General features: G+C 36.3%; 1 protein-coding gene across 13 annotated transcripts in view; it reads right to left on the reverse strand.

Annotated features, from left to right (window-relative positions):
* Positions 1–13,682, reverse strand: part of LOC137000507 (rab effector Noc2-like) — a 103,618-nt gene that overhangs the window by 13,443 nt on the left and 76,493 nt on the right. For 11 of the 13 annotated variants that reach the window (XM_067357306.1, XM_067357300.1, XM_067357299.1 and 8 more), the window contains one exon: positions 1,657–4,796. In XM_067357306.1, the coding sequence (XP_067213407.1) occupies positions 4,329–4,796 (468 nt within the window). In that variant the 3' untranslated portion in view covers positions 1,657–4,328. Of the gene's footprint in view, positions 1–1,656; positions 4,797–13,682 lie in introns of those variants that run through there. The other 2 variants (XR_010890756.1, XM_067357307.1) reach the window with 1 other exon arrangement.

Genomic DNA, 13,682 nt, shown 5'->3' on the forward strand with positions numbered 1-13,682 from the left:
TCCGAAACCATGCCACCGTCTAGTAACTGATAAACAAATCAAGGTCCGCTACTTAATCGACACAGGGTCAGACATTAGTGTCTACCCTCGTTCGATGGTACACGGGCGAATGTCCGGGGCAACGCAAGCCCTCTTCGCAGCAAACGGATCACTGATACATACATACGGGTAGATCGCACTGCAGCTCAACTTCGGATTGAGACGTGCCTTTCACTGGAAATTCATAGTGGCCGACGTCACACAACTTAATCGGATCGGACTTCTTAGGATATTTCCACCTGTTGCCGGACGTACGAAAAGGCAAGCTGCTGAACGCAACAACAGGACTAGCCACCAATAGCTTGTACAAGTCCGAGCACGTGTCAATGTTGGAAATTATTTTATGGGATATTTAACAGAGAAAAATATTGAGCACGAATTACAGGTTTATTGGATACAAAAAGACAAGAAGTGAAAAGTGAAAAATCAGTATCACCAACGTGTATAGTTAGATTCTAACGCAGTGGAACAAACTTAAAAGATTAAAATAAAGATACATATTTGTTCACTATACCAACAGTCAATTAAAATCCTGCTACAGGAGACGCCTTATCATGCGTTATTGGCTGAGTATCCACAATTAACCAGCTCATCAGGAAAAAAAGAATCGGTACCGCACTCAACGATGCATTTCATTGAAACCACACCGGAGGCGTGCCGACCACGGAGACTCTCGCCGGACAAGTTGAGAGAAGCAAAATTGCAATTTGACCTGCTCTTACAAAAAGAAATAATCGCACCATCAAAAAACGCATGGACCTCACCACTACACATGATACCCAAAAAAAAAGGCACAAATTAAGAACTAAATTTGTTTCTTTGATTGGTGTAGATTTTACACTAAACGATTTATATCTATCGGAGAAGCAGATTTAGTACTTGGTACGCGTACTAAACAATCGGTGTAAACTAAGCCAATGTGTACTTTGATACAGACATAAGGACCACTTCGACCAAGTTCTGATTAATTTAATTGTCGATTACAGAATCGCCAACATGACAAATAAAACACATGTTATAATAGAAAAAAGTTAAAGAAACGGATATATCGACAGAAATACTGAAGGTAACATTAAAAGTTAATCGTTGATTACTTTAACTGAAACTGGGTTGAAGTGGCCTTAAGGTTGACGTGTAAACGTAAAAAGGTAAAAAAAAGACGCCAAGTGCACGCTCTTGTCACAACTAAAATAAAACCGTATTGTTTTACCTTTCAAAAAAATTGTCGTATATATTAAACCTTCCAAAAAACCTGTCATATATATCTAAAAAAAAAACTGTTGTATATATAATAAAATTTTCAAAACAAGCTATCCTACATACTTTTTACAAAAATTCTGTCAAAAAAGCACATGATTCGAGACTTTAGTGTATGATTTGTCTAAAATAAATAAAATTAAATATCAAAGTTTAATATTTCTGTTTTATGTATACTAAATTAGTTCTAACAATATTTATAATTTTTAGTCAATTTCATTTTGTGTATTATAAGATTTCTTGTCAAGTTTGTGTTTATAATTTTTTTTTCTATGGATAAATAAAATTCAATAATATACCTAAAATATGATATAAACATTTTTTTACGCTTAATTCTCTGCCCACACTGTGATGTGGACAATTTTGTTGTCAACCATAGCGTTAACTATAGAAGACGACTTATGCTTAATTTTAAAAAATATAAAATTGACTGAGAATTATAAATATTGTTGAAACTAATCCAGGATACTCAGAACAGAAATATTAAACTTTGAGCTATTTAATTTTATTTATTTTAGACAAATCATACACTAAAGTCTCTAAACAATTGTCACATAAGGTATAGTGATAATTGATATGATTGTATAAATTTTAATTTTACCATACATTCTGTCAAAAAAGTACATGATTCGAGACTTTAGTGTATGATTTGTTTAAAATAAATAAAACTAAATATCAAAATTTAATATATTTCTGTTCTATGTATACTAAATTAGTTTTAACAATATTTATCATTTCCAGAAATACTTCACTTAATACGAATTTCTAACAAATTTGGTCACTCGCACTACACTGCTCTGGATTAATAAGCAGTCTTCAGTGTGCACCAAAGTAACAGAGCAATGTAGTGTGAGTGATCGAATTCACTATTATTACTTTTTATTTTAACACTTTCTGATCTGAAAGGTTATGTAAAAATGTCAAATCGTAAGCGCACACCGCGCGGCTTCTCAGCGCCATCAGCGCACCTAACGTCAGAAATCGGAAACTGAACATTTTAGCTGGACATCCTAGGAAAACGACAATTATTTCAACATTTCGACTTTGGACTATTATAACTTTTTTTCTACAGCACCTACAGTAAAAACAAGCATACTTTTTTATGTAATTTGGGTATGCGCTATCGATTGAGCCTATTATCAATCGGCCCAGCCATTATTGAGGTCCGATAATCTCGGCTCGTCTCAATTTTCGGGCTCGCGTAAAGATACACGGTTGGTCTTGTGCTGCGCGTGAATTTGACACTACCGTGTCTCTTGATCAATGACTCTTAATAATCGAAAACACTATTAATTTACTTATACAATGCTTTCTTTAATACTTTACGTGTGTGTAATGTGTAAATGCGCTAGTGTATATGTGTATGTATGACCGTAGTGTGTGAGCTCAGGTCCGTGGGTTTGCTAAGCCCAAATGACTGTGCGATTCAGCCATCCTTGCGGAATCGGATATTCTAATTAACGATAACTCTTGTGGGCTTGTCTATAAATCTGAGAACTTAAAGGTCGACAGGAGTGACGGCCTGAGTCCAAGCTAGAGTCCATATAGATAGAATCTGGCCACTCAGTTTTGGAAAAACATGGCGGCAGTACAGTATATAGGGTGTCTGGTAATTGCTGAATCACTTCTCGGGTGCAAGTAGAGTGGGTTAAATCGAGTCCTCTATCGTTTTGCGATTTTCGCAATAATTAATGAAAAATTAATTAAAGATCAGCCAATTTGCGCGAATCTAAGCGCGCGGCGAGAAAAGACAGCCCACTGTTACGTGATCGCTAGGACGCAAGGATCTAGCGTTACGCACCGCTCGTATGTTGCCGTTGTTATTTGTAGAGCGCCCAATGCTTCGTCGTGCGCCTAGTTACCAAATAACAGTGAGCTGTACTGCCACGGGTTTCTTCTCGCCGCGCTCTTAAACTCGCGCGAATTAGCCGATATTTTTTAATTAATTCCTTATTAATTAATGCGAAAATCGCAAAATGGTAGTGTAGAAATCGGAAACGACGAGGCAAGTTCCTCGTCACGTAGCTCGCTGCACATTCTAAATCTCGTCCAGAAATATATATCTGTTCAAAACATAATTCAACTATGCAACGGCAATGTGCAGAAGCAGTTTCTCTGCCGGCTATGCGTCGAAAAGACGGAAATATGGAAGAAGAGCAACGGTTGGTTCTTTAAGAGCATGCCTTATAATTATATGCTAAAAACGGAGAAAAAGGAAAATTTAATGTTTTTTGGACTTTAATATTGCCCACTGTTCGAAAAGTTCGGCGTGCTGCTAGAGCCGCGCGCGAATTTGTGTAAAAGATGCCAAAAATATATCACCAGAGAAATATCACTACAGTAGAACCTCGATTATCCGAGGTAATGTGGGAGGAGCATACCTCGGATAACCGAAATCTCGGATAATACGGAAAATAGATACATACAAAGGCTGTTTTAACTTTTATGTATGTATGTTTTTTTATGTATTTGAAAACATAATTTTATTATTAAATAAAAATATAAAATATAAGAGTCAATTGACGAATGCACATTATTCTTTGTTGCAAACATGCGTTATTGGCTTAACAAAGTCAATAATACAAGACTGCTTTAATTTGCTCAAACGTTTTTTAGCTGCAATATCTCTCCATCTTTTTATTAATAAGAGATCATTTGCAGTAGCTTCTGATTGTTCCTCAACATATTTAAGCAGCGTAATATAAATTCATATTAACGTATTATCCGAGTTTTTCCGTATTATCCGAGCAACCGCCTCGGTTAATATGGAGTGCTCGGATGAATTCGGTGCTTCGGATTACGCGGAACGTCAGTTAATCGAAGATCGGATGAACGAGGTTCTATTGTACTAATCAACCGAAAAAAAGCGGCGACGGAAACGACGAGGCGAGTTTCTCATCACGTAGCTCGCTGCGTATTCTAAACCTCGTCCAGGAGTATATATATCTGTTCAAAACATAATTCAACTATTCAGAAGCAATGTGCAGAAGCAGTTTCTCTGCCGGCTATGCGTCGAAAAGATTTTTCTCCGTTTATAGCCTATAATTATAAGGCATGCTTTTAAAAAACCAACCGTTGCTTTTTTTCCATATTTCTGTCTTTTCGATGTATAGCCGGCAGAGAAACTGCTTCTGCACATTGCCATTGAATAATTCAATTATTTTTTGAACAGATAAATATTGGACAAGATTTAAAATGCTTAGCGAGCTACGTGACGAGGAACTCGCCTCGTCGTTTTTTATCTCTATACTACACATTAAACAAATATTATTATTACATTTTATACATACATTCGCGCGTGGTCCGAACAGCATGCCGAACTTTACAGCGCACATCGCGCAGGAACAGACGCAGCCACTTTTGCCGGTGCACCGGCTTCCGCAGCGTCCGTCATCTTTTCTGGCTCTCCTTATGTTTGTTTTTAAGGCTTCCAGCCTTTGAAGGAGTTGTTGGAGACGTTGTTGCTCCGATTGTTCCAGAGCTTCCTGTCTTTGTATCACCTGTAAATATATTTACAGCTTAAAACCAATTTAATTGATTCAATTCATAAATCTGTTTAAGAGGATGCTTAAGTCCTACTTTATCGACCGGTATTTTCAATTTTCTGGAAAGTATGGCATTTTTTATTGCTTTGATAGAATTACAAATCCTTTGGTGTAAGTAAAGTACACATGTTAATCTTTCGGCAGTAAGTAAAATTTAGACCAAAAAATAAAAAAAATTTTGGAAAATTTATCGACAATGTCACCTCAAAGAATTATATCTTTTATATCAAAATTATACTGCTTCAATCTGCAAAACAAGGGTGTGTGCCGAAGAAGAGCGTATGAAACAATAATGGAAAACCAAAAAAATAGAGCTTAGAGACTTATTTTCAAAATGCCATACTTTTCCAGAATTTATGCAAAGCATGCGTGCAATATAGAAGAATAAGGTAAAAAAGAGCTATATATTAGTTCTGGGATTTTGGGATAGAGGCGCTATACAGTTCTCAGTGCTATCTGTCATATACAGAATCTTTTAGGTTAGTTATGGATGTGTTAGTTGTGTGTGTGTTTGTGTTATGTGCTACGAAACCCGGCTGAAAAAAATGGATTGAAGGCACTCTGAAGGATAAAGTGTATGTATTACATATAAATTTTGCAACATTTTTGCAAACATTCACATTATTTAGTTATATACATTCATATTCTAATTTCTGTAAAATACTTTTATTTATGTGCTTCATGTGTATATATTATGTATATTATGTGCTCCATATTATACATATTTACATCAAAGTATCTATGTAAAAAGTTAATATTATTTTGTATATTGTTATAATAAATGTATATGTCATATAACTTATATTATATATTAGTTATATGACGTATGACATATGTCATTTAACACATATCCATTATATATATACAGGGTGATTCAAAATAACCTGATGTCCTCGCAATGCCATATTCTTGAGCGAATTCTGAGACGATTTTTCCTTTTACAAAATTTTGTCCAAAGTTTAGTTTTCGACTTATAATTAAAAATAGTTTACTACTTACGAGTCCGATACAACGGACAGACAGGGACGGTGCAATGCGCCATGGGACGATAGTAAACACTTGACAGTCTCATTATACGTTGCGCGTCCCTGCCTGCCCGTTGTACCCAACTCGTAAATTGCTACCTATTTTCAATTATAACTCGAAAACTAAGCTTCGGACCAAATTTTGTAAAAGGAAAAATCGTCTCAGAATTCGCTCAAGAATATGGCATTGCAAGGACATCTGGTTATTTTGAATCACCCTGTATATATATAAAGCATATGACGTAATAAAAATATCTTACAATAAAGAGTAAGACAAGCCAGAGGCGGTTTTCTCGTGGACTGGCATTAGAAAATTCTTATTCTTCTCTTCAAGCCATAGGCGGTTTTCTCGTGGACTGGCATTAGAGAATTCTTATTCTTCTCTTCAAGCCAGAGGCGGTTTTCTCGTGGACTGGCAATACAGAGTAAGACAAGCCAGAGGCGGTTTTCTCGTTGACTGGCAATATAAAATAAGACAAGCCAGAGGCGGTTTTCTCGTGGATTAGCATTAGAGAATTCTTATTCTTCTCTTCAAGCCAGAGGCGGTTTTCTCGTGGACTGGCAATACAGAATAAGACAAGCCAGAGGCGGTTTTCTCGTGGACTGGCAATATAAAATAAGACAAGCCAGAGGCGGTTTTCTCGTGGACTGGCAATACAGAATAAGACAAGCCAGAGGCGGTTTTCTCGTGGACTGGCAATATAGAATAACACAAACCAAAGGCGGTTTTCTCATGGACTAGTATTAGAGAATTCTTATTCTTGTCTTCAAGCCAGAGGCGGTTTTCTCGTGGACTGGCATTAGAGAATTCTTATTCTTGTCTTCAAGTCAGAGGCGATTTTCTCGTAGACTGGCAATATAAAATAAGACAAGCCAGAGGCGGTTTTCTCGTGGACTGGCATTAGAGAATTTTTATTCTTGTCTTCAAGCCAGAGGCGGTTTTCTCGTGAACTGGCATTAGAGAATTCTTATTCTTGTCTTCAAGCCAGAAGCGGTTTTCTCGTGGAGTGGCAATATAAAATAAGACAAGCCAAAGGCGGTTTACTCGTGGACTGGCAATATAGAATAAGACAAGCCAGAGGCTGTTTTCTCATGGATTGGCATTAGAGAATTCTTATTTTTGTCTTCAAGCCAGAGGCGATTTTCTCGTGGACTGGCAATATAGAATTCTTATTCTTGTCTTCAAGCCAGAAGCGATTTTCTCGTGGACTGGCATTAGAGAATTTTTATTCTTGTCTTCAAGCCAAAGGCGGTTTTCTCGTGGACTGGCAATATAAAATAAGACAAGCCAAAGGCGGTTTTTTCGTGGACTGGCAATATAGAATAACACAAGCCAGAGGCGATTTTCTCGTGGACTGGCATTAGAGAATTCTTATTCTTGTCTTCAAGCCAGAAGCGGTTTTCTCGTGGACTAGCATTAGAGAATTTTTATTCTTGTCTTCAAGCCAGAGGCGGTTTTCTCGTGGACTGGCAATATAAAATAAGACAAGCCAAAGGCGGTTTTCTCGTGGACTGGTAATATAGAATAACACAAGCCAGAGGCGGTTTTCTCGTGGACTGGTATTAGAGAATTCTTATTCTTGTCTTGAAGCCAGAAGCGGTTTTCTCGTGGACTGGCATTAGAGAATTTTTATTCTTGTCTTCAAGCCAGAGGCGGTTTTCTCGTAAACTGGCAATATAGAATAACACAAGCCAGAGGCGGATTTCTCTTGGACTGGCAGTAGAGAATTCTTATTCTTGTCTTCAAGCCAGAGGCGGTTTTCTCGTAGACTGGCAATATAAAATAAGACAAACCAGAAGCGGTTTTGTCGTGGACTGGCATTAAAGAATTTTTATTTTTGTCTTCAAGCCAGAAGCAGTTTTTTCGTGGACTGGCAATTTAGAATTACAAAAGCCAAAGACGATCTAACGTCTGATAACAATTGAAGGCCCGGATCTAAGAACTCACCCAGGGCTCGAAATCCTGTAACAGTATTGTCCAAACGTCTCAGAGCATAAAAATTTTAAAAGTTGCAAAATTAATTTTTTTTTTAATTTAGGCTTGTAGAGAATGACGAGACGGAACTTTTTTTATTTCGTCGCATGTTTCGTCGCATGTTTTCTTATAAAATGCATATTTCCGCAAATTTTCTATGAATCAATTTGAAAATTTCCAGAAACCTTCCTTCAATAGAAGAAACAAATGTCTCACTGGAGGTTGTTTCAAATTTCAAGTTCCTTTGATACTTTTTGTCGGCGAAATTAAAAAAACGTGGTTACCGACTGGTCTCAATTTGCAATTAATTATTAATAAACAATAGGCGATTATCAGCTTTGTTATTGTTTTGTAGGCATCGCTAGACTATACTGTTTGCGTATACCAAATTTCAAACAATTTCAACAAAATCAATAAATTTGAAAGGAGCGTAAAGAGCCAACAGCCAGATATTCGTGCGAAGGTTATCGTGTATTAATTTATAACCATTGAACAATACATTAAAAAACAAACGTTTCAGTCTGTCATCAGGTCTTTATCAATGTTATTACAAAAATCAATCAATACGCAACGCAAAAATTAAATACAAAAAACGAAGTAAATTGACATAATTAACCGAAGAGTAGTTAAACCACGTTAAATTGTGTTAAACATAGTAGAAAGCTCATCCACACAAGATGGAACGAGGTAGGAGAAAAATCTTAGAACCATATAATATGATGGTTGAAACCTCAATTGAGGCTGAAACGTTTGTTTTTTAATGTATTGTTCAATGGTTATAAATTAATACACGACAACCTTCGCACGAATATCTGGCTGTTGGCTCTTTACGCTCCTTTCAAATTTATTGATTTTAACAATTATCAGAGCCTGATACTTCTATAATTTCAACAAAATTTGGCCAAATTACGACGATTTATATCTTAAAATCTTATTGAATTTGGAAATAAAAATTGTTCAGTTTTTTATTTTTATTATTAAAAATAAGCATTGAACAAGAAAACTGCAAATAGAAAAAAGTTTCGTTTCGTCATTCTCTACAAGCCTAAATTAAAAAAAATTAATTTTGCGACTTTCAAAATTTTCATGCTCTGAGACGTTTGAACAATATTTTTACAGGATTTTGAGCGCTGAGCGAGTTCTGCGATCTGTGCCCTCAATTTTTAATAAATATAGTCGGAGGCGATCTAACATCAGCTGACAGTTTAGAAAAAAGACAGCTAAAGACGATTTATTCGTGAACTGGCAGATTTGAAGAAATACGTATTTCTTTTACTTAGTAATTTATTACACGTGTGGTCTGTTTATGTTTTATCGGATAATTTATAAGATCATTTAACCTTTTTTCTCGCAATTAAAATTCTATCGTATGGCTGTATGATGTACATACAAGACGAAATAGACTTATACAAGGTGTCTAATAGATATAAATTAGATATGATAAAATATTTTATTTGAAAAATGTATGTATAATACTATATATATTATTGGGAAAAAATGTTATATGCTTTCCCTATTTTTATTTTTAATTAATACAAAATAAATAAATAAGTTAATTAATTGTTCAATACATACATATACATATTGAATATAGTTATCTTTATATTGTATTTTATATAACTGAAATGATATATACTCTCATTATTTCAGTCATTATGATATAAAATACAAAATAAAGATAACTATTTATTCAATATATGTGTATATGTATATGGGCATAATGCCCTAAGGATGTGTTCGACTTGGTTAAAGATTTATGAGAACCAATTTGTTAGAAAATATAATTTATTTTCAACTTCAGAGAAGTGAGTATGTACAAGTGTGCTGTATTGTGTTTGAATTATTTTATTGCGCCAGAAGCGCTTTCTCGGTAAGAGTGTAAGATCGAGAAGTTTTAAAAGAAAAATTGACGGGCGCGGTAAGAAATTATCGGCCGCGTCTTAGTATATTGAACGGGTCCTAAAAAGGACGGTTCGATAGATCTGGCTCGTTGCAGCCCCTTTCCCGGTGTTGGAGGAAATCCGTTTGGAAAGTGGTCTTCTGTCTGACAGCTACTCTCTGAGCACGCCCTAGGCGGGGAGGTCTGGATAGCCACGGATCGAGTCTCCGGTGTGCCTGAAAATGCAACCATCTCGGCTCTCGGTGCAACAGAATGTTCTGTGTACCGAGGAGAAAGGTCTCCGAATTCGTATATTGCCAGCAACGAGAGTATCCCTTGGGGGCCGAGTCAACCGGACGCAGAACTCTAGGAGAATTAATTTCCACGCTAGAGTCTGAGGAGGTGACGGCGGTACTGGTGAGTCAGCGGGCCGCTTGGTTGAATTGTGCGGCTGAAGCCGGGACTCTGTTTTTCTTTTACGTGCTTTACGAGGCAACGTGAGAAAAACTGCGAGACAAATTTGCCTCTGGTTATGCTCTGCTATTGCAGAGTAAGACTCAAGTCAAGGGTCCTAGTAGAGAGCTCGCCTTGAAGCGAGTGAGTGAGGAAAAGCTTGCGACAAAGCTCTTTTATACTGCTTCGATCGATGCTTGATCGCGAGAAAGCTTTACACCGCCTGCGCAACTTGGTGGTGTATCTGCAGTAGGGATGGTCGATTATTAATCGATTCAACAATGAATCGATTTATTTATTTCGATTAATTGAAAAAATTGTATCAATTCAAGTGTTCCGATGAATCGTATGAATCGATTCACGAGAAGTGACAATCCCGAATCCCAAATCCCGGCTGGCGTCCCATGTGTTCCATGGACTGATATTTTCCGCGTAATGGCTTCTGCACACAGGACGTGGTCAACGCTGGCCGCGCGGCAAAAGACGATGCGGCAGCCAATCAATTTTTTGCTCTTATGGAAAAGTTGTAAGTTGATTGGTTACCGCGTCGCGTCTTGCCGCACGGCAAAGGTTACCGTGTCCCAAGATCTATAGAGAGAAGGTTACCTCATGCACAAAGAGGGACGAGCGGCAAGAGGGACAACGATGATCTCATCGGCGAACAGAAGCTATCTCAGACAGCTACTGTTTGTCGATGAGATCATCATGCTCTCCTCTTCCTTCATCGCCCCTCACCATCAAGCTGTTTCTAGCTCCCCCCTTCCTTCATCGCTCCTCGCCATCAAGCTGTTTCTAGCTCCTCCCTTACTTCATCGTCCCTCGCCCTCAATCGGTTTTACTGAGGTAACCTTCTCTCTATAGATCTTGACCGTGTCCTGTGTGCAGAAGCCATAATCGTATTGCGTAACCAATCAACTTTTTGAAATAGGCCTAACAACAAACGTAGGACATTTCTGATTGGGTTAGGCGATATGCGTTACGCGGAAAATATCAGTCCATGGGACGCCAGCCTAAGGCCGGATACACATTATCACGCAAATGCGTAAGCCGCACTCTGCGATTCTATTAGCTTTGACTCTATTAGCTCTTGTTGCTGTGTAATACAATACGTGTAGCGTCGTGTACTAGTAGCAGCCAATAGAATCACAGAGTGTAGCTATGCTTAATGCTTACGCATTAATGTGTATCTAACTTAATTGTTGCATCAATTGTTAAATGTGCAATAAAAAATTAAAAATAACAAAATTTGTTGTATTATTATTTCTGCAATTATAATGCCTCCACCGAGAGTAAGTGTAGTATGGAAGTATTTTATTCAAGAATCTTCTACAACAGCACGTTGTAGGTTGTGCAATGTTGTTATGAAAACCTGCGGCAATACAACTAATTTAAATAATCATTTAAAACGAAAACACATTAATAAAATGAAAATTTGTGAATTTGAGCAAGAATCGCATTCATCAAGCCGTCTTTCAAATTCATCATGCGTGAGTGCGAGTTCTTTACAATCTGTGCAATCTCAGATAGTTTTGGATTTGGATTCACCAATTCCACCAAGTCCAGAACCAGAAGCTATTTCATTTTGCGTGGCTCGAAGTTCTCAACGGATGAGGATGATATGTGATTACGGATACGAAAGATCACGGGTAAGTTTTCAGACAGCTATAGCATATCTATGTTTAAAGGATATCCCAAAGATGTTTTGAAAACAACAGAAATTGGATCTTTTGAGTCTTTGAGTGTCCTTTGGATGTATTTTGAACATATGTGCTATCTGAGTTTGTAAGCTGATTGTAAAAACTATGATTTTAAAAATATTTATACTTAGTAATTTATGTAAATATTACAGCCTTCAACTTCAGCCGCTTCTTTTTATGAAGAATTTAGTTCTGAGAACAGTGAGAACAGAAAGCGATCTTCAGCTATTTCATCATCAACTACTTCATCAACATCAACTACCAAAAAGAAAAGACAAATTCCAATTGATTTTGCATTTGATAGCATAAATTCATATTCAAGTAAGTGAAACTATATTAGATATTGATTAATAAGTAGGTATAAATATTTGTATAAACATTATATATTTTTTCCTAGGTGGGGGTGTTCAAAATGAGAAAATTATTAAAGCTCTACTTTATATGATAGCAAGAGATTGTTTACCAATATCTACTGTAGAAAATGAAGGGTTTCGAATATTTATGAAAACTGCTATTCCTTTATATAAAATACCTAGTCGGCAAACTATAACAAGAGGATTGGATAAGGAATATGACTACTTGAGTAAGAAAATAAAAAATTATTTTCTTTCTGTATCGCACTTTACATTGACTACAGATATTTGGACAGAAATGCAAACAACAACAAGTTATTATTTAGGAGTTACCGTTCACTATTTAGAAAAAAATCTATGCAACGTTACTATTGGCGTCATTAAATTAAAAGAGAGTCATACAGCTGCTTTAATAGGAGAACAATTGGAGGAACTTTGCAACGATTGGAATATTCAATTAGAAAAAGTTATTGCTGTAGTGACAGATAACGCGGCAAATATAGTAAAAGCTGTGAGCGATCTTTTTGGCAAAAACAAACACATTTCATGTTTTGCGCATTTATTGAATTTAGTTCCGACAAAAGCAATTAAATCTACGGAAGACATCAAAGATGTAATTAAAAAGGTTAAAACTATTGTGACCTTCTGTAAGCAGAGTGTCAGTGCTGCAGATAAGATACGGAGGATTCAGGAACAACATGGTAAAACAGATGGCACATTTTTAAAGTTCATTCAAGAATGTCCAACAAGATGGAATTCTCTTTTCTATATGTTAGAACGATTTATTCTGTTAGCGGATATAGTAAATTCTACTTTGTTAAAATTTCCTCGTGCACCGCCAATGCTAACTGGTAATAAGCTTAATATTTTAAAAGAAATTGTTCATCTGTTAAGACCTATTGAACTGGTTACAAAAGAACTCTCTGGACAAAATTATGTTACCTGTAGCACTGTAATTCCTTTAGTCAACTGCATGAGCAATGCAATCAAGAATTGTTTTCCTGATTCGGATATTGTGAAAAATTTTAAACAACATTTGCTTAATGAATTAAATAAACGCTTTAAAAACATCGAGGATAATAAAATTTTGGCGGTAGCAACATTATTAGATCCTAGATTTAAAAAGCTACATTTTCAAAATCCACTAACTCTTGTAAACGCAATGAGAAAAATAACAACTAAACTTAGAGAACTACCAGATCATTCAAATCTTAGAGAAGTTAGAGAACAAACCCTTTCGATTACGGAGGAAATTGTAGCATCTTCAGAACATTCGTTGTGGTCTTTACATGATGAATTAGTTCTTTCTGCTAATAGTCGGTCCAACGATGATTCAGAAGACATTGAATTAAAGCAATATTTAAATCAGCCCGTGATCGCTTAGACGACCCATTAAAAAATTGGATAAATATGAAAATGATTTATAAAAGCTTATATAAAGTTATGAAGCAATTTTTAC

This window comes from Linepithema humile, chromosome 6 (assembly GCF_040581485.1).
Source record: "Linepithema humile isolate Giens D197 chromosome 6, Lhum_UNIL_v1.0, whole genome shotgun sequence".
Taxonomy (NCBI): domain Eukaryota; kingdom Metazoa; phylum Arthropoda; class Insecta; order Hymenoptera; family Formicidae; genus Linepithema; species Linepithema humile.